Source organism: Trachurus japonicus, chromosome 21 (genome assembly GCF_045865225.1).
Source record: "Trachurus japonicus isolate A0001 chromosome 21, Traja_1.0".
In the NCBI taxonomy this organism is placed as follows: domain Eukaryota; kingdom Metazoa; phylum Chordata; class Actinopteri; order Carangiformes; family Carangidae; genus Trachurus; species Trachurus japonicus.
In genome coordinates, this window is record NC_140927.1 from 32,281,886 (window position 1) to 32,309,626 (window position 27,741).

General features: G+C 42.7%; 1 protein-coding gene across 1 annotated transcript in view; it reads left to right on the forward strand.

The window, feature by feature from the left end:
- The window catches only part of kcnh3 (potassium voltage-gated channel, subfamily H (eag-related), member 3), a 216,546-nt gene extending 196,711 nt beyond the window's left edge, over positions 1-19,835 (forward strand). Inside the window, exons 11-16 of the mRNA XM_085765059.1 lie at positions 2,181-2,395; positions 11,980-12,239; positions 15,565-15,653; positions 15,774-15,826; positions 18,678-19,176; positions 19,828-19,835. Coding sequence (XP_085621185.1) covers positions 2,181-2,395; positions 11,980-12,239; positions 15,565-15,653; positions 15,774-15,826; positions 18,678-19,176; positions 19,828-19,835 — 1,124 coding nt within the window. The remainder of the gene's footprint in view (positions 1-2,180; positions 2,396-11,979; positions 12,240-15,564; positions 15,654-15,773; positions 15,827-18,677; positions 19,177-19,827) is intronic.
- The last annotated feature ends 7,906 nt before the right edge of the window (positions 19,836-27,741 follow it).

The following is a 27,741-nucleotide window of genomic DNA, read 5'->3' on the forward strand; positions in this document are numbered from 1 at the left end:
TTCCTCCTCTCCTCCCTTCTCTCCTCCTTCCATCCTTCCTCTCCTCCATCCTCCCTCTCCTCCCTCCATTCTCCCTCTCCTCCCTCCACCCTCCCTCTCCTCCATCTTCCTCCCCTCCATTCTCCCTCTCCTCCATCCTTCCTCTCCTCCCTCCTTCCTCTCCTCCCTCCCTCCTTCCTCTCCATCTTCCTCCCTCTCCTCCCTCCCTCCTTCTTCCCCTTCCTCTACCTCCCCCCCCCCCCCTCTCCTCCCTCTCTTTCTTTGTTTGACTCCTTCCTTTATTTCCGTAGCTCTGTCTGTCTGTCAAAGCTTCACACGTTGCTCTCATACAAACCAAACCTTTATTGTCTCTCTAATCTCGCTGACAGTGACGAGCCGTGTGGTTTCTTGTTCTCCGTTGAACCGAACCTGAACCGGAGAGCAGCAGCCGTCGTCGTTATCTCCAACGCCACCTTCAGCTTTGCCGACACGGCGACAACTAAGGCTCCTCGTCAGGGTTTTTAAAACACTAATCCACTCAGATGTGATTACCTCCAAACAATTAGTGGATGGTGGTGGTGGCCATGTTCTGTTCTGCTCTGAAAAATAATCGTCTGCACTGATGCTGCTGGAGTAAAAAAAAAAAGAAAAAAGAAAGAAAAGACGACTGAAGGATCCACAAAAACCATCTGAAATCACCGCCAGTGACTCTTCACATCTAAACGGCCGGAGACTCACAGAGACCAATTAAAAGAGAGCAGCAGAAAACTAAGAGCCAAGTTCACAACCTGTTGACAGACGGCTAAAAAATACAAAAACACAATATTAACACTGATATAACCAGTTCAAAGATGTTTGTATTAAAGCTCCGTACAGTATAAAGGTAGATGTTTGTGTTAAAGCTCCATACGGTATAAAGGTAGATGTTTGTATTAAAGCTCCATACAGTATAAAGGTAGATGTTTGTGTTAAAGCTCCATACAGTATAAAGGTAGATGTTTGTGTTAAAGCTCCATACAGTATAAAGGTAGATGTTTGTGTTAAAGCTCCATACAGTATAAAGGTAGATGTTTGTGTTAAAGCTCCATACAGTATAAAGGTAGATGTTTGTGTTAAAGCTCCATACAGTATAAAGGTAGATGTTTGTGTTAAAGCTCCATACGGTATAAAGGTAGATGTTTGTGTTAAAGCTCCATACAGTATAAAGGTAGATGTTTGTGTTAAAGCTCCATACAGTATAAAGGTAGATGTTTGTATTAAAGCTCCATACAGTATAAAGGTAGATGTTTGTATTAAAGCTCCATACAGTATAAAGGTAGATGTTTGTGTTAAAGCTCCATACAGTATAAAGGTAGATGTCCATGTGTAGTGTGATTATAAAGCAGCTCTAGGTTCTATATTAATACTGTGAAAGTATCAAAGCCTCAGTCCACAGAGAAATGCACACAGCCTGTATACTCAGAAACTGAGCCTTAAAACCAGCCGTCAGGACTTCCTGTCACTTTGTGATGTCACAACTAAGCCCCGCCCCCTCAGCACCTGGACCCACAATCCAACAACAACTTTGCAGGATTTGTGGTTTCGCTGAGTGTTTTATTCTGAAATCTGCTCTGTTTTTTTCATTGGATCACTTTAGAAAACAGCCGACCAATCAGAAGAGAGGCTTAGAGGCTCCTTCTCCTGTCTTCTGATTGGCTGACACCGACCTGTTGTTACTAGAGCTCCAGAGAGAAGCTGAGAGAGGACTCGGTTTGGTTCGGCCCAGTGTTAACAACAACAAAGCTGGAATGAGGAGTTCTCTTTAACCCCATGTGATGATGGGAATCGGCTCCTCTGATTGGTCGTTTCGACATTAAACTTTCTCTGAAGCTCCGACCTTGACACTGAGGAAAGTTTGTGTCGGCTCGGCCCACAGCTGCTGCTTTTTTATCCGTCTGAAAATGAACTTTTTCAATGTGGGAGGGAGCGGTGTGTTCCCACCCGGGTCAATTAAACATACAGTCCGACACACTCTGCTCTCCTGCTGCTGCTGATCGACTCAGCAGGTTCACTCCTTTCATCTCCGCTCTTTAATGATCTGCAGCTCAGACCGACCGTCTGTGTTTAATTGATTTAACCAGCTTCTCTCCCTGATCCCTCTGTGCCTGCCTCTCTCTCTCTCTGACGTATAAACCTGTCTGCATGTCTGTGCTCCTCCGCAGGTAAAGGAGATCTGATCGGCTCGGACTACCTGACCAAGGAGCAGGTGATCAAGACCAACGCCAACGTGAAGGCGCTGACCTACTGCGACCTGCAGTACATCAGCCTGAAGGGGCTGCGCGAGGTGCTGCGGCTCTACCCCGAGTACGCCCAGAAGTTCATCAGCGAGATCCAACACGACCTCACGTACAACCTGAGGGAGGGACACGGGGCCGACGTGAGTGTGTGTTAACCTTAGAATAATTAATAATTACCCCCGAAGTACGGTGGCCCCGAGGGGTCAAATGACTGCAGCTTAAAGCAGAAGTAAGTGGAATGTTTGTGTTAATATACAGTAAGGCCTTGTCCCAATTCTCCCCCAACGGGTAATTTCATTTTCCACTTCGTTTTAAGCCCGCATCGGACCTCACTACATTTTGAGGGCTGATTTTAAGGGCAAAATCGCACTTCCCCTTCCTCCATAGAGTAATGGGACACCCTACCCCTACACGTGAACGCGCAAAATGTAGGGTTAGGGCAAATATCTAGGGCTAGGGGGAGAATTGGGACAGGGCCTAAGTCTTAAATAGTTATATCTTCCGACAGCAATCACTTCTGTAGAGTGTTTGGTCTGAAACACGGGTCTGTCAGTCACTCTGCTCTGCTCTGAGCCGAGGAGAAAACTTTCCTTGTATCCTACAACCTTTATCCAATGAGGAGAGAGAACGGCATAAAGGGGCGGTCCTCTCTGTGTGTGAATGTGGTGACGTAGGGACGAGGGCGGGGACTGCTAACTCCATCGGCTGACAGGAAGTTAGCCAAAACCACCGGATCGCTTACTTCTGCTTTAAAGAAAAACATACACAAAGACACAAACGTGCTAAAAAATTAAGGAACAACACAACAGGAAGTGTTTCTGGAGGACAAAATGAAGTGAGGGACCACCAGGCTAAAGGCTAATGCTAAGCTAACAGTCCATATGATCAATACCATGTGAATCGTGTGATATAGACGTTCTAATAAACCAAACAAACTCGGCTTATTGTCAAACCCACTAACAGGAAGCATGCACACTTGGTCATACTTACACACTTGGGCACTTGGCGTGTGCGTTCATGAGCTTAGTGTGAGTGCACAAGTGTGTCCCATTTCTCCAACGACCGAAAGTGCAGCGCGCTTGATTTGCACTTTACCCACACTTAAGGTAAGACCGCATCCGAGCGGTATTTGGCCAAGTATACGTAAATCCCACAATGCACCACGGTGAAGTCCGCCGTCCTGGGAGCAACAAGCCACGTAGGAAATGTGATTGAATTAATTTCAATAAAATGAAATTAACTTTCTATCTCATAATTATGACTTTTTAATGTCATATTTTATATTCATCATGCTCTGTTCATGTTTTTATTTTATTTTTTTTGTTTTTCTTGTTTGTTTTATTTACTTACAGAGTTGGGCTTACATGTTTATGATGTGAATATTGAGCATAGAGACACTTTAGGAGCAGATGAGACTGTGATCCAGCAGCACTGGTTATTAAAACTGTTGCTGTGTGTGTGAGTAGTTCAACAGGCTGCACTTGTCAAGTTTGTCCCGATTGCTTTTAAATCTCCATTCCACACGCTTGGCCACTTAATACTTGCACACTTTATGCAAATATACGTTCCGCCAGCAAAACGTCACCCAAGTGTGTGCGTAACCAAGCGCACTGAGCCAAGTGTGGAGGAATGGGACAGGCCCATTGTGTCTGGTCCCTAGCATTATCGTGTCCCCGACTGGTCCCTCACTTTATCGCCTCCCCAGAAACATTTCTATTTTGCTATTTTCTGAATTTTTTTTATTAAGTTGCAGAGAGTTGAGCCTTCAGGGCCACCGTACTTGGAGTAGAAATGAGTTCATCGGGGCGGTGCGTGGCGCAGTGGTTAAGGCGGCCGCCCGATGTAGAGGCTACAGTCCTCAATGCAGGCGTCCCCGGTTCTAATCCCGCGTCGGGCAGACCTTTCCTGCATGTCATTCCCCCTCTCTCTGCCTCGCCCTTTCCTGTCTATCTATACTGTGTGCTATCAAATAAAGGCAAAAACGCCCCCCCAAAAAAAAAGAAACGAGTTCATCGCAGACTGTACTGCCCCCTTGTGGCCGGTCTGGACATAAAACAGTGTATCTGCCCTGTCTAGAGTCTGGCAGGTTTGCGTGGCGACTGTTTATTTATAACTTCACACAGACACAGTAGCAGTATACCTGCAGCAGATCAGTCAGTCACAGCCTTGAAAGTGCAAAGCGAAAATTAAATTTCATAAGGCGATAGATAACGTGTCGCCTGAGGAGAGAGACGCTCACCTGCAGGATAAAAGCTGCACAACACATGACCTCGGCCGCCGCTGCTTTAAAATGCGCACATGCATCTGTGCACGCATCAGGATCTGACAAACTCGTGGCCTTGAAGTGCTTTTTCTTTTTTTCTTTTCCTTCTTCTTCTTAACCAGCGCTGTCAAACACACAAACACAGAGCTGTGCGCCTTCGGCTGGTGCAGCAGCAGCAGCAGAGAAACACAGGGACCAGAATAGCTCAGTGCTGCTGTTTGAAGCCGTCCTGCTGCTAAAAATAGAGCGAGGGGGGAAGCACGGGCTCTCCCTGACTGGCTGTGTCCCCTGCAGCTGCTGCTAAGATTGGATCCTGCTCGATATAAATAGCCCCAGCCAGTCGAGGAGAAGAACAGAGGGGGAGGAGGAGGAGGAGGAGTGGGAGGAAGAGGAGAGGAGAGGAGAGGAGAGGAGAGGAGAGGAGAGGAGAGGAGAGGAGAGGAGAGGAGAGGAGAGGAGAGGAGGGGAGGGGGAGCTCTATCTCATTTTCTCTTCACTGCGGTACCATTTGTTTCTCCTGGGTTCAGTACACAGAGCGTGAGCGAGGTGCAAATGTGTGCTCATCCTGACAGAGTGTATATGTTTATGTTCATGTGTGTGTGTGTGTGTGTGTGTGTGTGTGTGTGTGTGTGTGTGTGTGTGTGTGTATGTGCAGTATCTGGGGGGATGCATGATTCCAGATGCATAAGCTGCATAACTCAGGTCAAGGCTTCACATGGTCACGGTTTTCTGTTTATGTAGGCAGAGTGAGAGTCCTCCTGTATGTATGTATGTATGTGTGTGTGTGTGTGTGTGTGTGTGTGTGTGTGTGTGTGTGTGTGCATATGTATGTGAGGGGAACTGGTGGATAGACAAACACATGCAGCACACATCCATCAAGAGTCAGAGTCAGAGTGAGGGGCTGGAGGATGAATGATAATGTCCCTAGCAACAGAGAGGAGACGAATATTAATCAGAATCAGAATGCCTTTATTTGTCATTATACTCTCTGTATAACGAAAATAGAGCCCCCCCCCCTTCAATGAAAACAAGCAATACTATAAAAATACAATATAAAAACACTTTCAATAATATAAAAATAAATAGATAAAAGCTATAGTGCGTAACTTCTATCGCCCCTTAGAGGATTTCTGCGTCATTACAACGATACGGCCGGCACCTCAATATGGTGTATGGCCCGGTGTAACTTTCTCCTTGTCAGGTAAAACCAAGTAAAACGAACGCGTTATGCTGCTTTTGAATCCATAAGTTACGACTTCAAGTCACGACTTACGTCTTTGTAGCGTTCCAGACAACCCGTAACTCGTGTTTTTCCAACCTGTTACCCGTGAAAGTCACTATAACGGCCGTCAAACTCGTAACTTCCTTTTTTCACAGGTCGGAAAAACACGAGTTACGGGTTGCCTGGAACGCACCATTATTTCCTGTGCACCAGCGCGGGAATGTCGCCAACGTCCCCAAATACAAAAAGAACAAATACTGAAAAATACGGCGAGGTGTTAAAGGAGCCGAACAGCTCATTAAATCAAATCAAATTAGCTTTATTTATATGGCACTTTTCATACATTGCAGTAACACAAAGTGCCTCACAGAGGATAAAAACAAAACAAAACACCATGAAAACCCCAAACCTCCCACCCCCACAAATATACACACAGATACATAATTACTAGGGCTGTCAGAGTTAACGCGTTAATCGCGATGAGATTAATTTAAAAAATGAACGCGATTAAATTTTTTAATCGCGGCCCATTTTGTCCTCTGTCTGCTGGACTGGAGGACTGGAGTGTGGGACCTCCAGTCCAGTAGGTGGCGGTAAGCCACCTTCAAGTTGGTTGCTACACAAATATACACAGTCTAACATATATCCACAGCTCCATCCATTGATTTTTTGACGGCTTCTGTTGTCAACAAATGCACGTGGCCAGGCAGAGGTGTAGCAAAGTAACGGGCAATTTCCACTGGATGCAATTCGTTTCAATTCTGTGTGAGTTTCATGCATCATGTGTTATGATTAGGTAGGCCTGCTAGGTCTGGTCTAAAAGTTGTTTGTCTAGAGATTATAACACTTTGGAGTGTTGAAAGTCCAAAGCGCCATATATAATATTTTTAATAGAGATTAATCGCGAGTTAACTATGGAAAAAATGCGATTAATCGCGATTAGAAAAATTAATCGTTTGACAGCCCTACATACACACTCACTCACGTACATACGTACAGACAGACATACATACCCACACACACAAACTCACACACTCAGACACAATTTTAAAGTTCTGCTACTGGTTTACAAATCACTGAATGGTTTAGGTCCAGAATACATGAATGACATGTTAGTAGAGTCTAAACCCAGTAGAGCTCTGAGATCTACTGACTCAGGTCAGATAGTGGAGCTCAGAGTTCAGACCAGACATGGTGAAGCAGCATTTAGCTGCTATGCTGCTCACAAGTGGAACAAACTACCAGCAGAACTGAAATCAGCCCCAACTGTAAGCACTTTTAAATCCAGGTTAAAAACATTTCTCTTTTCACGTGCTTATAGCTGAGAACTTAAAACTTTATCTGTTTTCTTTTCTTTTACTTTTATTTGCTCTTGCTTTTAACTCTGTTTTTAGTGTTTTGTTTGTTTTTATTCTGTCTTATGCTTCTTTTTTTTAATGTTTTGTCTTTATGTAAAGCACATTGAGTTGCCTTGGTATGAAAAGATGCCTTGCCTTGTAGTGGCTTGGGTCAAACGGATATTTACAGACACGCAGAAGTTACGCACTATAGCTTTAAACTGCAGGAGATGAAGATGAAGAGAAGGAGGAGGAGGAGGTGGAGGAGGAGGTGCATGGTGCATGTTTCTGCTGCAGACTGACTCTGTGACCCCGGACGGAGCTTCGGGGCAACAACAACACAGTGTGCAGGAGGAAACCAGCCGGGTGGAGTGGGCGCTGTGGGTGGATGAGTGGAGGTCTCGTGCTTTTCAATCTCTGCAGCAGAAACATGACAATCTATCTCCTGCACACACACACACACACACACACAGACAAGCAGACAAACTTTCAGCAGCACACCAGCACACTCACTCACACAGACACACTCACAGACGTTTGCACAAAGGCGGCACGAGGCAAGTGCACACTTCTCACGCCCCCACATCACAGAGCATCCCTCCAGAGCTACGAGCTAAGATTAGAACCAGAGAGCTAAAAATACATTACGGTGGCACGGGGAGGGGGAGGAGGAGGGAGGAGGGGGAGGAGGGGGAGGGTGCTGAGCAGGCAGAGATGGAGGGAGAGACTTGATTAAAGAGGAGGGGGGGTTGGGGGGCGTTGGCTTGTCTGCATGATGAGATATGAAGCAGTCGCTGGCTGCAGCAGCACTGAGGTTGTTGTATCTGTATCTGATAGCGACTGATGGTTTACAGTCGATCTGATGAGTTCGTCTGAATCAGAGACAAACAGCAGAAAAACTGATATAAATCGTGTCAAAATAAACATCAAGAACGACATAAATAAATGAAAAACACGTTTGTAAGGATAAGATATATCATAACGTCCACTAATAATAATATGATGTATTCATTAGGTGTGTTGTACTTGTTTATTTTTTACTTTATTTAGCAGGGACAGTGCCTGAGTTCACCAACAAGGCTGGTTTTCATTTGTACACATTAGGGATGTCACGATTACTTGTTTTCACAATTAATCGTGGTATTAAAGGGATAGTTCACCCAAAATTCAAATTGCACTCATTATCTCCTCCCCCTCATGTGGACTAAGGGCTGGGAGAAGTTTCAGAGTCCTCCGTGGCTTCTCTGAGTTACAGGGGGTCTCGGCGTAGCAGTGCATGTCCATATAACGGTTGCAAATGGATACCAACTGTCTTCGTAACAAAAAGACACACCAAAAAACATCCAAATACCTCCAAGATTCTCGAAGCTCCTCTTCCCGGTTCGTCCAAATTTTACGAACCGGGAAGAGGAGCTTCGGGAAGCTTCCACTACAAACAAGCTTGAAATATAGACAGATGTTAAAATGTCACCTTAAAAGTGAATATGAGAGGAAGGAGGTACCCTACATGCAAACAATACAATGAGATAAAAATGTTAATAAAATACAGACAAGGACAACGTGGAGTAGACAACAAACACTATTAAACAGTAAACAGTCATGCAGCAAGAGCAAGAACACAGGAATAAAAAGCATGCACAGCATAAACAGACTGCACTGCAAAAACTCAAAATCTTACCAAGAATATTTGTCTTATTTCTAGTCAAAATATCATTTCTAGTCAAAACAAATCTCATTATACCTAAAATAAGACTCATCACATTAAAAAGCAGCTTGTTTCAGACACTTTTTACTTCTTTCAAGCAGATTTTCACTTGAAATAAGTAGAAAAATCTGATAGTGGAGCAAGTTTTTCTTTCTTATTACAAACACAAAAAACTTGCTTTCACTGGCAGATTTTTCTACTTATTTCAAGTGAAAATTAGTTTGAAACAAGTGAAAATGATCTAAAAACAAGTTAATTTTTAGGTGATAAGTCTTATTTAAAGTGGTAAAGAGATTAGTTTTGACTTGAAATGAGACATTTTGACAAGAAATAAGACAAATATTCTTGGAAAGATTTTGAGTTTTTGCAGTGTGACTCAATAAAAGCTGAGCATGTACTGTATGCAGGTGCTGTAGTTAACCTTTAGAAACCTTGTGTGTTGTTGGCTCAGCAGTTTGTACTGTACTAAACTTTAAACTTTCACTGTTTTAAAAATTTAACTTCAGTCTCAAAGTCCAGTTGAGAGTTTAGTTTAGTTCAGTTTTTAGCTGCAGCGACAACGTCAGCGTCAAAACTGAAGACGCCTAAATTATTCAACTCATAAGCAGGGACATGGCAGGGCGAGTGTGTGTGTGTGTGTGTGTGTGTGTGTGATGGGGAAAAGTCCGACGCAGCAGTCTGTATTAAATGTAGCATGACAGGCTTCTCTTTTTTTTTTTTTTTTGCAGTCTAGCAAAGACGGAGGCAAAAAAACAATATTCACTCAGAGGCAAAACTGAAATAATTGGAATTGAACTCGTTATGATAAAAACTCTGCATTTCTTTATCTGACACCGGGGAGAGGAGACGTCGTTATCAGCTGATACTCACTGTCTCCTATCTGCTCATCTATCACTGTCTTCTAGTTAACATTCACAGCTGTAAAATCTAAATATACTAAAGCTCCATACAGTATAAAGGTAGATGTTTGTGTTAAAGCTCCATACAGTATAAAGGTAGATGTTTGTATTAAAGCTCCATACAGTATAAAGGTAGATGTTTGTATTAAAGCTCCATACAGTATAAAGGTAGATGTTTGTGTTAAAGCTCCATACGGTATAAAGGTAGATGTTTGTGTTAAAGCTCCATACAGTATAAAGGTAGATGTTTGTGTTAAAGCTCCATACAGTATAAAGGTAGATGTTTGTATTAAAGCTCCATACAGTATAAAGGTAGATGTTTGTGTTAAAGCTCCATACAGTATAAAGGTAGATGTTTGTGTTAAAGCTCCATACAGTATAAAGGTAGATGTCCATGTGTAGTGTGATTATAAAGCAGCTCTAGGTTCTATATTAATACTGTGAAAGTATCAAAGCCTCAGTCCACAGAGAAATGCACACAGCCTGTATTCAGAAACTGAGCCTTAAAACCAGCCGTCAGGACTTCCTGTCACTTTGTGATGTCACAACTAAGCCCCGCCCCCTCACCACCTGGACCCACCATCCAACAACAACAAGTTTCTCTGAATTTTTTATTCTGAAATGCAGATGGAAATTAGCTCTTGAGCTAAATCTGGCATATTTAAAACAAATTATTTTTTCTTTTTCAAATAAATATGCAGTCACATTACAAATCTGCTCTATTTTTATTAAATCAGGCAAAAAAAAAAAACAGTCAGCCAATCAGAAGAGAGGCTCAAAACCTCCTAGCCTACATACACAGATCTGAAAACTGTTAAACTCACAGCAAGAACTTTTCCAGCTCAAAGAAATTATTCATGTTCAGTAATAAGAAGATTAATCAGAAGGTTGAAGTGTCTGAAGGAGAGAGAGAAGTGTTCATCACAGCGTTGTGTCTGTCTGCCCCCTGCTGGTTCAACTGTGTCACTGCACTGCACTCTCAGTTCAGTTCAATTCAAATTTGCTTTATTATTAGCATGGATGTTATGAGAAGAACTATGTCGCCAAAGCATCAAGAATCAATGAAACAAAACAAATACAACTCACAGAATCAAATATATGGGTCAATGACATGATGCAACCCAATGTCAAGTGGTGTAACCACTATTTCTTCATAAAAATCTGATATGACTATATACAGGAAAATAAATCTGGACTCAAATGTGGAAAAAAATATACTATTAATTTTTGTAATGCAGCACTATGTTTCCTGACAAATTTTATATAATTTGTCTCAATATAGTATGTTTTTAGAATAGGACCTGCTCAGTATTGCCAAAATGCATTAAAATTTTAATATAGACATACAGCAATAAAAAAATAAAGCAGCAATAAATAAAAATCTATTTCAATTTAGGCTAATGTTCAGAAGAAAGTATATTTTTTATAAGTACGCTTAAATCCACTGTGGATAAATATCTAATATTTATAATTATTTTGTGGTTACACCATTTGACATTTTCTGGGGCATTCAGTCTTAGTTTTGTTAAAGGGATAGTTCAACATTTTGGCAAATTGGCCCATTGCCATAATCCCTATAGTCATAGCAGTAGGTTCGTTACCTTTAATTGTCGGTGCAAGCTGTTTTTAGAACGGCGGAGCAGAGCGGCGAGCTGCTCAGAGCTACGTTACGGAGGCTCATGGGATTTCTTGGTTTCCCTCATCAAACTCATCAAATACACAATCCAACAACTCCACAACGCTCTGGTGGACAAGTTGTGAGCTGCACATTCACCACGCTATGAGATAATAACACAACGTTACCACACAGAGTTGTTTTAGAGGGAAATACAGAGACTGTTGATGAAAAACTGTCCCTGAAGGCAACGCGCATCAGCGGTTTTGCATGAATTTCCCTACCGCTGCTATGACTACTACTACTCCTTCTTTCCCTTCATCCTTACTTCTTCCTTCTTTTTTGACCCAATCTACCTTCCCCTTCCTCCCATCTTTCCCTTTGTCCTTCATTCTTCCCTTCGTCCTTCCCTCCTTCTTTCTTTCCTTCCCTCTTTCTTTCCTTCCTTCCTTCCCTATTCCCTTCGTCCTTCCTTCCTTCTTTCTTTCCTTCTGTCTTTCTTTCCTTCCTTCCTTCCCTTTGTCCTTCCTTCCCTTTGTCCTTCCTTCCTTCCCTTCGTCTTTCCTTCTTTCTTTCTTTTCTTCCTTCTGTCTTCCTTCTTTCCCTTCGTCCTTCCGTTTGTCTTTCTTTAAAATAAAATAATAATAAAATGTATAATAAAACTCTCTCTGTCTCTCTCTCAGGTGGACTGGGAGAGTAACGGCGGCCTGGTGAAGAAGCTGCCGTCGATCCGTGAGGACGAGGAGGGGGACGTGGAGGACCAGAACTCTGTGTCCCGGGCGCCCCGCTCCCCGCTGCGCCTCAGCCGGGGGCTCAACTCCCCGCTGCGCTCGCCGCTGCTCCCGCCGCGCCCGTTCCGCGCCCCCTCCGAGCACGCGCGCCCCACCACGCTGCAGATCCCCGTGGTCAGCTTCAGCAGCGCGCCGCCCGAGCTCAGCCCCAGGTAGATAACACACTATAAACACTGCAAAAACTCACATAACTTACCAAGAATATTTGTCTTATTTCTAGTCAAAATGTCATTTCTAGTCAAAACAAATCTCATTCTACTTAAAATAAGACTCATCACATTAAAAGCACCTTGTTTTTAGACACTTTTTACTTTTTCCAAGTCTATTTTCACTTAAAATAAGTAGAAAAATATGATAGTGGAGCAAGTTTTTCTTTCTTATTACAAGCACAAAAAACTTGCTTTCACTGGCAGATTTTTCTACTTATTTCAATTGAAAATTAGTTTAAAAGAAGTGAAAATGATCTAAAAACAAGTTATTTTTTAGGTGATGAGTCTTATTTTAAATGGAAAGAGATCAGTTTTGACTAGAAATGAGACATTTTGACAAGAAATAAGACAAATATTCTTGGAAAGATTTTGAGTTTTTGCAGTGTACTGTACTGTACTGTATCTGCCCCCCTCCCCCTCCCCCGAGGCACACAAACACACTCCTACTGTCACGCTAACACACGCGCACACACACACAGTGAGGGCTCTGCTGCAGACCTGATACAGCTCAGCTTCAGCAGCGCGCCGCCCGAGCTCAGCCCCAGGTAGATAACACACACTATGAACACTGCAACAACTCACATAACTTACCAAGAATATTTGTCTTATTTCTAGTCAAAACTAATCTCGGTAACACTTTAGATTAGGGAACACAATATTCACCATAAGTGGCTTACTAGGTCCTTATTAGTAATTAAATAATTAAATAAAGCAGCTTCATCTGGTCTCTGTCTTTACTGCTTTTACACTTTATTATTGTATCTTCAGAAAAACTCAAAATCTTTCCAAGAATATTTGTCTTATTTCTTGTAAAAAATGTCTCATTTCTAGTCAAAACTAACCTCTTTCCACTTAAAATAAGACTCATCACCTAAAAATTAACTTGTTTTTAGGTAATTTTTACTTATTTCAAGCAAATTTTCACTTGAAATATCTGCCAGTGAAAGCAAGTTTTTTTTTGTGCTTGTAATAAGGAAGAAAAACTTGCTCCACTATCAGATTTTTCTACTTATTTCAAGTGAGAATAGACTTGAAATGAGTCAAAAGTGTCTAAAAACAAACTGGTAACACTTTAGATTAGGGAACACATATTCACCATTAACTAGGTGCTTATTAATATGCATATAAGTAGCTTACTAGCTCCTTATTAGTAATTATTAAGCATGTATTAACACCTTATTCCACCTCTATTACACCATGAATTAAGATTTTTCCTGATATTAACTCCTAATTATGGCTTATTCATTGTAAATTAATGCATTCATTGTCTTCCTTTACCACTCTGAATTAGTACCGGTATATTCTTGTGGAATTCAATGTAAAACCCCCTTTACAAGGCCCCAATAACCCACTGGTTATTCACATCACTATTCAGAAACAACAATGCATTTATTTACAGTGAATAAGCCATAATTAGGAGTTAATATCAGGAAAAAAGTTTAATTCATGGTGTAATAGAGGTAGAATAAGGTGTTTATACGTGCTTAATAATTACTAATAAGGAGCTAGTAAGATACTTATATGCATATGAATAAGCACCTATAGTTAATGGTGAATATGTGTTCCCTAATCTAAAGTGTTACCCAAATCTCATTATAGGCCTACTTACAATAAGACTCATCAAATAAAAAGTAGCTTGTTTTTAGACACTTTTTACTTATTTCAAGTCTATTTTCATTTGAAATAAGTAGAAAAATCTAGAAGTAGAAGTTTTTCTTTCTTATTACAAGCACAAAAAACTTGCTTTCACTGTCAGATTTTTCTACTTATTTCAAGTGAAAATTTGCTTGAAATAAGTCAAAAATTATCTAAAAACAAGTTAATTTTTAGGTGATGAGTCTCATTTTAAGTGGAAAGAGATTAGTTTTGACTAGAAATGAGACATTTTGACAAGAAATATGACAAATATTCTTGGAAAGATTTTAAGTTTTACTGAAGATACAATAATAAAGTGTAAAAGCAGTAGGAAGCTGCTGCTGCTGCTGCTGCTGCTGCTGCTGCTGCTGCTGCTGCTGCTGCTGCTGCTGCTGCTGCTGCTGCTGCTCGACAACATAAAGTGCGGCGGCGGCGGTGGCAACGATGCAGCAGCAGCAGAGGTGTCGTCCGGTTGCCGTGGTAACCAGCAGATTACAGTGCAGCTGGATCGCACGGGGCCCGACGGAGGTTTTCACACCGCAGCAGAGTAAACACGTCCATGTGTGTGTGTGTGTGTGTGTGTGTGTGTGTGTGTGTGTAGAGATTAATAACAGTCTATCTGCGGCGCAGCGGAGTGTGAACACAAGCTGCTGATGGATGGAAATACACACACACACACACACACACACACACACAGACACACACACACACACACAGACACACACACACACACACACACACACACACACACACACACACACACACTGTGATTACCCTCCCTCCTCCTCCTCTTCCTCCTCCTCTGATTTACATTCTTTTTCCGTCCGTCTTCTTCCTTCCTTTTTGACCCAATTGACCCAATCTGTTCCTTCCTTTTCCCCTTCCTCTTTCCTCCCGTCTTTCCCTTTGTCCTTCCTTCTTTCCCTTCATCCTTCCTTCCTTCCTTCCTTTCATCCTTCCTTCCTTCTTTCTTTTCTTCCTTCCTTCCCTTCATCCTTCCTTCTCTCCCTTCGTCCTACCTTCCTTCTTTCTTTCCTTCCTTCCTTCCTTCTTTCTTTCTTTCCTTCCTTCCCTCTTTCTTTCCTTCCTTCCCTCCTTCCTTCTTTCCCTTCGTCCTTCCTTCCTTCTTTCTTTCCTTCCTTCCTTCCCTTCGTCCTTCCTTCTCTCCCTTCGTCCTTCCTTCCTTCCTTCCTTCTTTCTTTCGTTCCCTTCATCCTTCCTTCCTTCTTTCTTTTCTTCCTTCCTTCCCTTCGTCCTTCCTTCTCTCCCTTCGTCCTACCTTCCTTCTTTCTTTCCTTCCTTCCTTCCCTCCTTCCTTCTTTCCCTTCGTCCTTCCTTCCTTCCTTCTTTCCTTCTTTCCCTTTGTCCTTCCTTCCTTATTTTTTTTCTTCCTTTTTTTCTTTCCTTCCCTTCGTCCTTCCTTCCTTCCTTCCTTCCTTCTTTCCCTTCGTCCTTCCTTCCTTCTTTCTTTCCTTCCTTCCTTCCCTTCGTCCTTCCTTCCTCCCTTCTTTCCCTTTGTCCTTCCTTCCTTATTTTTTTCTTCCTTTTTTTCTTTCCTTCCCTTCGTCCTTCCTTCCTTCCTTCCTTCTTTCCCTTCGTCCTTCCTTCCTTCTTTTTTTCCTTTTCTACACAGATTCGTGGACGGCATCGAGACCGACACCAACTCCACCTCGTCACAGAAGTTTGAGTTCAGTCCTGCAGCTCCGCCCTCGCCCTACCCAGGTAACACACACACACACACACACACACACACACACACACACACACACACAGACAGTAACTTGTTGCCTCTGTGAGAAGAACAGAAACTGATGTGTGTTTGTGGTGTCGTGTTGTGTTCAGGGACCAGGGAACACTCGGAGATCAAGCAGAGTGTGTCTAAGCTGACTGAGGAGGTGAGTGCTGACTTGATTATGATGATGATTGACAATTAAATGACAATTAAAACATTACTGCATCTTCGCCAAAATAAAAAATCCATGAAGTTGTTCATTTTCAAAGTCCCAGAATGGATAAAAAAAATAAGAAGAAAGAGAGAAAATCCATTAATAAATCCTCATTCAGTAACATTTTTGCTACTAACACAAGATCCACAACCATTTAAAGACAACTAACAACACACATATTTATACATTTTCCATAACATTTTGATATTCCCACAAGATCTGCACCTAACCGCTTTGAGAAAAATAAAATAAAATAAACGTATGTTATACGCCAACATTTTTTTTTCTCTTCGTGTCTTGCCTCACTCCCGAGTCCATGACCAGCAGATAGACACCATCCTTTCCACTGTGCGTGCAGTAACAAGGGAGATAGAGCCGTATCGCCCGTAATTAGCTTAGCTCAAACACTGGAAGTGTATGGGTAGTGTTAGCCTGCCTCCTACCTGAGCCGAAATCAGCAGTCAGATTTCATTTTAGCTCTAAACTCTGTAAATATATCACTTTATCCACATTTCAAACATGTTTAGGCGAGAAAGTAGCCGTTTAGATCAGCAGTGTGTCGTTAATTTGTCTAAATACCAGCTGTTTGCAATTTTGTTCGGACGAATTCGGCGCTACTCAAGCTAGCCGCTGTGACCAACGCACTTCCGGTTACTTTCACAAAATAAAACACCCGTTGCCCTTTACATACAGAAAACCATGACGATAGAATTTGTGCTTTTACTTTGAAATAGGAAGCTAACCTACCCTCGATGTAGCTAGCTTGAACCAAAATAAACCGTCTTTGCTTGAACCCTCCGTTTTGACCGATCTCGTCCCGTTAGCGGCATTTGACCGCTCAAGATGCCTTACCGGAGAGTTTTGTCAGCTCTGAGACAAAGATCGGCCCGCCGGTTTCCGTTTAGAGTTGCTGAAGAGTTTCTCTGATGACTTTAGGTGGAGGCAGGCTAACATTACCCATACACTTCCAGCGTTTGAGCTAAGCTAATTAGCGACTTTAGGTGGAGGCAGGCTAACACTACCCATACACTTCCAGCGTTTGAGCTAAGCTAATTAGAGACTTTAGGTGGAGGCAGGCTAACACTACCCATACACTTCCAGCGTTTGAGCTAAGCTAATTAGCGACTTTAGGTAGGAGGCAGGCTAACACTACCCATACACTTCCAGCGTTTGAGCTAAGCTAATTAGCGACTTTAGGTAGGAGGCAGGCTAACACTACCCATACACTTCCAGTGTTTGAGCTAAGCTAATTAGCGACTTTAGGTAGGAGGCAGGCTAACACTACCTATACACTTCCAGCGTTTGAGCTAAGCTAATTAGCGACTTTAGGTAGGAGGCAGGCTAACACTACCCATACACTTCCAGCGTTTGAGCTAAGCTAATTAGCGACTTTAGGTAGGAGGCAGGCTAACACTACCCATACACTTCCAGCGTTTGAGCTAAGCTAATTGGCGACTTTAGGTGGGAGGCAGGCTAACACTACCCATACACTTCCAGCGCTTGAGCTAAGCTAATTGGCGACTTTAGGTAGGAGGCAGGCTAACGCTACCCATACACTTCCAGCATTTGAGCTAAGCTAATTAGCAACTTTAGGTAGGAGGCAGGCTAACACTACCCATACACTTCCAGCATTTCAGCTAAGCTAATTACGGCGATACGGCTCTATCTCCCTTGTTACTGCACACACAGTCGAAAGGATGGTGTCTATCTGCTGGTCATGGACTCGGGAGTGAGGCCATAGATATATATACTGACTAGATGCCGCGTTCCCAGGCAACTCTGCTGAGTGGAATGCGTCAACGCGGCTGCCATCTTGGTCAGGGGGAAGCCGTGTCTACTTACTGCACTTACTAGTCAACAGAGGCAGACGTCTATCAACCATTAAAATCGCCATAACTCACTGAATATTCAACCGATTTTCAAGCCGTTTGGTTTATTATAAATGTCAGACATATATTTATGATACAACAACAAATAAATTTATAATTTTTTTTTTTACGTATTAAACATACACTTAGATACTCAGACACACACCCACATGCATAAATACACTGAAATGTGTTCTACAAGGGTCTGACCAAGGGGGCAGTTGTCGGTCTGAGAAGTGAAGCTCACTTCTGCGTTCAAAAAGCTGCAATCCCCTGGGCTGTCGCTGGGGGCTGGCTCCAGAAGGGAGCAACTCCAATTGAGCCCCATGTTAAAATAGCCGATTTTACAGCTTTAAAAAACATATTTACAGCCTGGTACATTTCATTTTTTTGGTCTCAACCGATAGTTTCTACCCCCGCACACACTCTGAGGGGGGTGAATTTTTTTAAAACTCTACCGTTTTACTGTTATTAGGTTTAAAGTTCTGGCCAATTAGGGCGCAGAACCGTTGAGTGACAGGTCCGGTGACCGCTGCTACGAGGCCAGTGGGCGGGCAAGTAGAATCCAACATGGCGCGGCTCAAACCCCCGTAGTAGAGGCACAAAACAGACTCCCCCAAACCAATGGCTGACGTCACGGACGCTACGTCCATTCTTTTTACAGTCTATGGGTCTGACCTGGTCTGACTGCTGGTCAGACGTTTATTATGTCTATGGTCAGAAACCCCGGACCAAGATGGCGGCACTATTGACGTACGCTGAGAAGCAGAAGGCGGCATCTAGTCAGTATGGGAGTGAGGCAAGACACGTAAAAAAAAATGTTGGCGTATCCCTTTAAAATTTTCAGATTTTATCAGATTACATGTAATGATTAACTGTGTGTGTGTATGTGTGTGTGTGTGCGTGTGTGTGTGTGTGTGTGTGTGTGTCAGATGACCAGTCTGTCCCGTCAGGTGTCTCAGCTCAGTCTGGAGCTGCAGGAGATGACTCGCCTCCTGAAGCCGCTGCTCCTCCTGCAGTCGCCTCCTCCTCCTCCTCCTCAGCAGCAGCAGCAGCCAATCCTGATGAGCGTGATGCCAAACCTGACTCCGCCCCCCAGCGGCGACATCACTCACCTGTCGTCCACCTGTCTGGTCGCCCCTCCCCCTCCCCCACAGAGACCTGATGACGTCGTCCAGCCGTCCCTGTTGGACAGCGGAGACGCCGACGCCGTGGACCTGCCCGGCTGCCTCCTCCTCCCCACCCCCCCCTCCCCCAAACGCCCCACTCACCCGTCTCCCCCGGCGACCACCACAGCCCCCCCCACCTCCCCCTCCCCCTCTAGTAACGGCATCTTCCTCCCCTCCTCCTCCCACACCCCCTCGCCTCCTCTCTCCTTCCCCATGTCTCTCTCCTCCTCCCCCTCCTGCCACGGCCCCCACCCCAGCCGAGGCCTCCTCCTTCTCCTCCCCCCTCCTCCCCCTCCTCCTCCTCCTCCTCCTCCCCCCTGCACCTCCTCCACCTCCTCCTCCCACTGCTCAGCTCCCCCGTCTCTCTCCTCCTCCCCCGGCGACTCCCATCACCACCACCATCATCACAACAACCACAATCACCACCACCACCACCAACGAGGGCTGAGGCTCTTCTCCTCCTCCCCCCTCGCCCCCCCCTCACTCCTCCCCCTCCACCACCACCACCATCCGTCCATCACCTCCTCCTCCTCCTGCTCCTCCTCCTCGCTGCCCGTGTCTCTGGACGTTGTCGGCGCACTGAGACGTGGAGCAGTGGGTGGGGGAGACGTCTTGACTCCCCCCTGGTGCAGCAGCAGCAGCAGCAGTCGGCCGGTGGAGCTGGAGATGCAGGAGTGGAGGAGGGGGGGAAGGGGGGAGAAGGAGGAGGAGGAGGTGGGGGAGGAGGAAGGGAGGAGTTCGTCCACAGAGCACATCAGCTTCATCGACGAGGAGGAGCCGACGGCGTTATGAAGCTGCACTGCAAAAACTCAAAATCTTACCAAGAATATTTGTCTTATTTCTAGTCAAAATGTCATTTCTAGTCAAAACAAATCTCATTATACTTAAAGGGGACATGTTATGCTCATTTCAGCTTCTTGACATAATGGTACCTTGATGTCTAAAAGTAATGTTAGTAACATGCTTTGGTCAGAAAAACCAAAAGATGTTGATGACAGAAAATGTTGACGTAGTTGTCAAAACTTACATTTAAGCGGTGAGGAGGCACTCCAGATACGCAAATACACATACTAAAGCAATGAAAAAGTTTTGCATAATATGTCCCCTTTAAAATAAGACTTAGCACATTAAAAAGTAGCTTGTTTTTAGACACTTTTTACTTTTTTCAAGCAGATTTTCACTTGAAATAAGTAGAAAAATCTGACAGTGGAGCAAGTTTTTCTTTCTTATTACAAGCACAAAAAACTTCCTTTCACTGGCAGATTTTTCTACTTATTTCAAGTGAAAATTAGTTTGAAACAAGTGAAAATGATCTAAAAACAAGTTAATTTTTAGGTGATGAGTCTTATTTAAAGTGGAAAGAGATTAGTTTTGACTAAAATTGAGACATTTTGACAAGAAATAAGACAAATATTCTTGGAAAGATTTTGAGTTTTTGCAGTGTGACGGAGACGGAGCGGTAGGACGCTGAGACCCGAGGGGGGAGGGGGGGGGGCACACCTGGACACATCTGGAGGAGGAGACGCAGCCGTCAGCAGAACTACAACAGCACAACTTGTCTTACAGTATCAACTCCTCCTCCTCCTCCTCCTCCTCCTCCTCCTCCTCCTCCTCTGTGTCTCCTCTATGTCGTTTACCCAGAATGCACTGGGGCTGGGAATGTACAAACTCCTGGTTCAGTCTCAGTCACGTCACATCAGGTCACTTCGCCTGCTGAGCTGGTGGAGACTGAAACACACACACACACACAGACACACACACGGATCATCAACGCTTTGGTTTTCTTTATTAAAGGGATAGTTCAACATTTAGTCAGATCCTCCTCTCACCATAACCCCTCTATAGTCATAGCAGTAGGTTCGTTACCTTTAATTGTCGGTGCAAGCTATTTTTTAGAACGGCGGAGCAGAGCCGTGAGCTGCTCAGAGCTACGCTACGGAGGCTCATTATGGGATTTCTTGGTTTCCCTCATCAAACTCATCAAATACACAATCCAACAACTCCACAACGCTCTGGTGGACAAGTTGTGAGCTGCACATTCACCACGCTATGAGATAATAACACAACGTTACCACACAGAGTTGTTTTAGAGGGAAACTCAGCCGGAACTACATTTTTTATGCAGAATACCGTCTAAATGCCATTTGTATAGTTTTTCAATGAGAACAATGTAAGGAAACAGACAGCTGCAGCATTTACTGAGTTTTATTTCATGTTTCAAACATGGTGCAGTCGTTTCAAATGCTTTTCAAGAGGCACCGTGGAAGAAGTTTAATCAGTGTGCAGACATAACTAAAATACCGTACACAATACAGCACAGTAATGTAGAGCGCACTCTGGTTAAAGTTATAAATAGGCAGTTGCCTTTAACGTTTTTGTGCAGTTTAGTAAAAAAACAGTCGGCCGACAGTAGGCCGCATATTATATTTTACTGAACATAAACTCCACACACGTTAGCTAGCAGCAGAAGCAGATGTCCAGCAAGGAATGCTGGGAGTAAGAAATAAAATAAATACAAATTGTTTTTGCACATGTTTTCATTCATAAAATGACCAAAAATGAACATTATGAGCAGATTTTTTGATTATTTAAACAGCATTTGTATAGAAACAAGGTCACAACTTGTCTACCAGAGCGTTGTGGAGTTGTTGGATTGTGTATTTGATGAGTTTGATGAGGGACAGGTATGGAGCTAAATCGGGGTCAAATGTTTTCTACTTGAAAAAGTAAAACTTGAAACAGAAATTTCAAAATTTACAAAAAATAAAACAAAACATATTCAAAATAAAAATAAATGTACAAAACGTTTTTTCAGGTTAAATATAATTATGATCCACTCTGGTAATTCTTATGAATGAATCATTTATTTTCATTTTTCACTTTCATATGTTTTTGATATTTGGGATCCTACAGTATTTCTTTCAGTTGCATGTTTTATCTTTTCAGATTCAGACCTTAGTTTTTTTTTTTTTTTTTTTTACAGTTTCAATTTTTTTTTTTTCTTTTTTTCAGATTCAGACTTTTGACACCGATTTAGCTCCATATAATAGGGGAATGAACCTACTGCTGTGACTATAGGGATTATTATGGTTAGAGGAGGATCTGACTAAATGTTGAACTATCCCCTTTAAACATCCACATTTTTCTCTCCTCCTCCCCACCCGTCAGACGAGTTCAGGTCGTGTGCCAAAGACTAAATGAAATAAAAACAAACATATGGAAGAGGTCTCACACACACACACACACACACACACACACACACAGAGCAGCAGCAGCACCGTCTCACCGTCATGACTGTTTACAACCAGCCTGCCAGATTGTAGAGCAAAACTCTCCCACTTCACCCTGAGCTTTAGCCATCAGCCATTCGTGCCTTTCTCCACGACAACGACAAAGAGTTCATCACAGGAAAAAAGAAAAAAAAAAAGAAAAGAGAAAAGCATTTGGATCAAAAGCGACACAGAAGAGAAGCCATCAGAGACAGAGAGACAGAGACACTGGCACCTTGATCTCTAATAACGGAACTGAGTCTATTTATTTACTGAGGCATGATGATGATGATAATGATGATGATGATGTGTTTATTTATTTTTGTTGAAGCGATGATGATGATGATGAGGAAATATTTTTTTGCACGTTTGGGACAAAATACAAGTGTCACCTTCCTAACTCTTATGTAGCACACACACACACACACACACACACATAGACATAGACACACACAGGCGACAAACAGCCGCAGCAGCAGCAGCAGCCTACCGGTAACTAACTAACTCCTATAACGAAACGACTACAATACCCAGGCTGCATCACTTCGGAGGCCTCAGGACTTGTTGTGTACAATGTATTTCTTCTTCTTCTTCTTCTCTTTCTTCTTCTTCTATTTCTTCTTCGTTGGTGCGGTGCTTGGTCAGCCGCCGTCACACCTGTAACATAGACACGTCACATCTCTGGTTTCTATTTTCTGTAACAGGAGGAGGAAGAGGAGTCACGGATATGGCAAGCGGATTTAACATTTAAAAGCGAAGTTTGACTATCCGGAATTAACATCGTAGATATCAACAATGTCTTTCTGACTAGTCGTAATTACATTTTGAATAGTTGGATTTTTTATTCAAGATATCTGTATTTCAGTTTTGCCTCGTCAAAAAGAACATTTCAGATATCCGCAACTACATTCTTCCTATAGGACAAATGACGCGCTGCAAAAACTCAAAATATTTGTCTTATTTCTTGTCAAAATGTCTCATTTCTGATCAAAACTAATCTTTTTCCACTTAAAATAAGATTCATCACCTAAAAATGAACTTGTTTTTATAATAATAATTTTCACTTGTTTCAAACAAATTTTCACTTGAAATAACTAGAAAAATCTGCCAGTGAAGGGAAGTGTTTTGTGCTTGTAATAAGAAAGAAAAACTTGCTCCACTATCAGATTATTTCAAGTGAAAATCTGCTTGAAATAAGTAAAAAAGTGTCTAAAAACAAGCTGCTTTTTAATGTGATGAGTCTTATTATTATTAAGTATAATGAGATTTGTTTTGACTAGAAATGAGACAGATATTCTTGGTAAGATTTTGAGTTTTTGCAGTGCGTCACTGTTGCCATTCATGTGTATGGGGTTTCTCATTACAAATATCTACAATTCAGTTGCAGATATCCACTATGTGAATTACAGATATCTGTAACTGAATTACGACTAGTAGTAATTCCAGTTTGAGAGTTTTGACTAGGCGAAGTGACGTTGTAGATATCTCAAACTGGAATTCGTGCTAGTCGTAATTCAGTTACAGATATCCGTAATTCACATAGCGGATATCTGCAACTGAATTGTAGATATCTGTGATGACAAACCCCATACACATGAATGGCAAAAGTGACGTCATTTGTCCTAGGAAGAATGTAGTTGCAGATATCTGAAATGTTCTTTTTGACGAGGCAACACTGAATTACAGATATCTTGAATAAAAAATCCAACTATTCAAAATGTAATTAGACGAGTCAGAAAGACATTGTTGATATCTACGAATAGTCAAACTTAGCTTTTAAATGTTAAATCCACTTGCCATAGTATGGTATGGTGGGAGGGGGTTTTACTCTGGGGGGTGGGGTGGGGAGGGGGGGTGTTGGGGACATAAAGGGGTTTTAAATCAAATGCATGACACAGCTTTTTTTTTCTGCATGAGGAATGTGCCTGCTTTTGAGCTGTCGAGGGGAACAGGGGGCTGATGGGAGTCAGTCGACCCTCCTCCTGTTTGCCCCCCCACCCCCCAATATCCCCCTGCCCCCTCCCCCCCCTGGAGGCCGCTGGGTTTCAGATGTATTTTATTATTAACGACTGCTGTTACATAAGAACTTTACCAGGATTACAAACTGTACGACGAATAAAGAAGTGTTGTTTTCTAACATGTCAGACTCCTGTGCTGCTTCGTCTCAACCCAGAACTCAGACTCAATCAATCAATCAATCAATCAATCAATAACTGTATTAATAACTGAATAATTGTTGTTTTTTCAAATGTGAGCATTTGATGCTTTACTGTACCACAAAACCATGAGACTTTGGTCAAAACAAAACTTTTGTTTGCTGTGAAATCGTAACAAGCATTTTTTTTTTTTTAAGTTTCTGAGAAAAAAAAAGTCTGAGTTTCTGAGATAAAAAGTCAGAGTTTCTGAGGAAAAAGTCAGAGTTTCTTAGATAAAAAGTCAGAGTTTCTGAGGAAAAAGTCAGTTTCTGAGATAAAAAGTCAGAGTTTCTGAGATAAAAAGTCACAGTTGGAGAAAAAAGTAAAAGTTTCTTCTGAATTTCTGAGATTTTATCTCAGAATCTTAAAGGTGTTCAGAAAAGAAAAATGAATTTGATCCCATGTCTTAACATTAGTATAATCACTCATCTATTAGACGACATAGCCCAAACTTTTCTCATGGTTGTGAGAAATTACAGCTTGTTCTTGTAAAAAAAAAATGTCAGTAACCCTTTAAATTACAGGCTGTTAATTATGTGATAATGTCAAGAAATAACAATTAATTGCGTCATTATGTCTAGAAATAGCCTAGAAATAACGGTCAATTTCATCGTAATGTTGAGAAATATCGCCAAGAAATAGCGATTGATTGCAAGGACTTGGAGAAAAATTCCTTTCCCAAAAAATTCAAAGCATTAAAAGTTGGTATGTTATGAAAAACACGATATTACTATGAAATTGACCATTAGTTCTTGGCTATTTCTAGACATTATCACATAATAGTGTTATTATGATTTATTTCTGGCAGCCATCTTTGTTTGAATCATACGGTGGCCTGTCGCTTTATTGTGTCTCCACCAACACTTCCTGTTGTGTTGAAGTTTTTGTCAAACTGATGAAGCAGTTTTCTTTGTTGCATGTTTGTGTGTTTTTGTCTTTAGCTGCAGTGAGTTGAACCTTCAGGGCCACCGTAGAAACCAGGAAACAGAATGAAACGAGTTACAAAATCTCTTTGTTAAAGGACAGTCAACAGTTTTGACTTCAGACTGGGAGAAGAGTTTCCTCAGCTGTGAGACTTGTTGCATCATTGTGAGACTGTAGTTTAAAGGGATACACCCACATTTTTTTTCATGTCTCACTCATAGACACCATCCTTTCGAATGTGCGTGCAGTAACAGGGGAGATAGAGCCGTATCGCCCGTAATTAGCTTAGCTCAAACACTGGAAGTGAATGGGTAGTGTTAAGGCTGGTTTATACCTCTGGATACGGATGAATTTCGTCCGTCCGTATCAAACGTTATCTCCGTAACTGGCCTTCATACCTCCGTCCGGTTTAACCGTTTTAATGGACGTAACGCAACTTATCCTCTAGGCGGCAGTGTGTGTCTAATTACAGCGTCGTTGACACAGCAAATGTTGCCATGTCAACGAACGCTGTCATTACTGGCACCAACATTAAATGTATGTACCCTCTCACCAAGTCACATATCTTCTCCAAATTCTGCACCATTTTTAAATGTTTAATGTTTACTCTCGTCTTCTCCTCCTTCTTTGAATTTCCGGCAACTAACGTTACTCTCTTCTTCGCCGATTTTCGTAATGGAGTGACTTTTCTCTGCTTCTGACTCAATATCGCCACCCCGGTTACTGGTGGTATTGCTCCGTTTCATCCGGAGCACTCCGGACCCGTAAGCTTAGAGGCAACGGATCCACTGACGGATGAAATGACCTCCGGATACGGACGAAAGTGTCCGTATCCGTTTTTACCGTAGGGTATAAATGGGCCTTTAGCCTGCCTCCTACCCGAGCTGAAACCAGCAGTCAGAAGCTGATTTCATTTTAGCTCTAAACTCTGTAAATATATCACTTTATCCACATTTCAAACATTTTTAGGCGAGAAAGTAGCCGTTTAGATCAGCAGTGTGTCGTTAATTTGTCTAAATACCAGCTGTTTACAATTTTGTTCGGACGAATTCGGCGCTACTCAAGCTAGCTGTTGTGACCAACGCACTTCCGGTTACTTTCACAAAATAAAACACCCGTTGCCCTTTACATACAGAAAACCATGACGATAGAATTTGTGCTTTTACTTTGAAACAGGAAGCTAACCTACCCTCGATGTAGCTAGCTTGAACCAAAATAAACCGTCTTTGCTTGAACCCTCCGTTTTGACCGATCTGGTCCCGTTAGCGGCATTTGACCGCTCAAGATGCCTTACCGGAGAGTTTTGTCAGCTCTGAGACGAAGATCGGCCCGCCGGTTTCCGTTTAGAGTTGCTGAAGAGTTTCTCTGATGACTTTAGGTGGAGGCAGGCTAACACTACCCATACACTTCCAGCGTTTGAGCTAAGCTAATTACGGGCGATACGGCTCTATCTCCCTTGTTACTGCACGCACAGTCGAAAGGATGGTGTCTATCTGCTGGTCATGGACTCGGGAGAGAGGCAAGACACGAAAAAAAAAATGTTGGCGTATCCCTTTAAAGGAAACAGTTTTGACTTCAGACTGGGAGAAGAGTTTCCTCAGCTGTGAGACTTGTTGCATCATTGTGAGACTGTAGTTTAAGCTACTGACACATTACAACATCACATCACCATGACTTGTGCACCCATCACCCACCACCTGTTTAAAACCACTGGATCAGAAAAATCTTCTTTGAGGTGAAACAAAAGACACAACACAGGAGCTCCTTCTTCAGGTCTGCATATATTTTCAATGATAACATTCATTCTATCAGAGCTTCAGTAAGGTTTGAAATGTCAGGGAGCAACACTCTAGAAACTTCCTGCTGGGGGAGGAAGGAAGGAAGGAAGGAAGGAGAGGAAATAATATGACGGGAGGGGAGGATGAAACACGACGTCGCACTCGGTTCACTTTAGTGCTTTTTAAAAAATTATTCTCGTTCTTCTCAAGTTAATTCCTCCTTTCCGTCGACTCCGGATGCTCCGCCCACTTTTCAAAAACACGTCAGAGGAGAGAAACTTATCCCTTTTTTGAGAAACACATGGAGGAGAAGGAGGAGGAGGAGGAGGAGGAGGAGGAAGAGGAGGAGGAAGGAGCTGCAGAGCGTCTTCTGATCTCTGGTGCTGTGTCAGCGTCGGCTCTGGATCTACGGCTCCCATTGGGATCATAAAAGACGAGGCGGGGGGGGAGAACCACGACGACGACGGTGAGGAGAAAAGAAAACCAGAGGAACAACATCATCATCATCATCATCATCTCTCCTCCTCCTCCTCTTCCTCCTCCTTAAACCATGTTCACAGTCAGAAACACACCGGGCTCATGGTCCGACACAGGATGAGTGGAAACAAACCAGGGTCAGAGGGTCAGAGGGGGGAAAATAAAAATCCAAAAATATATATTT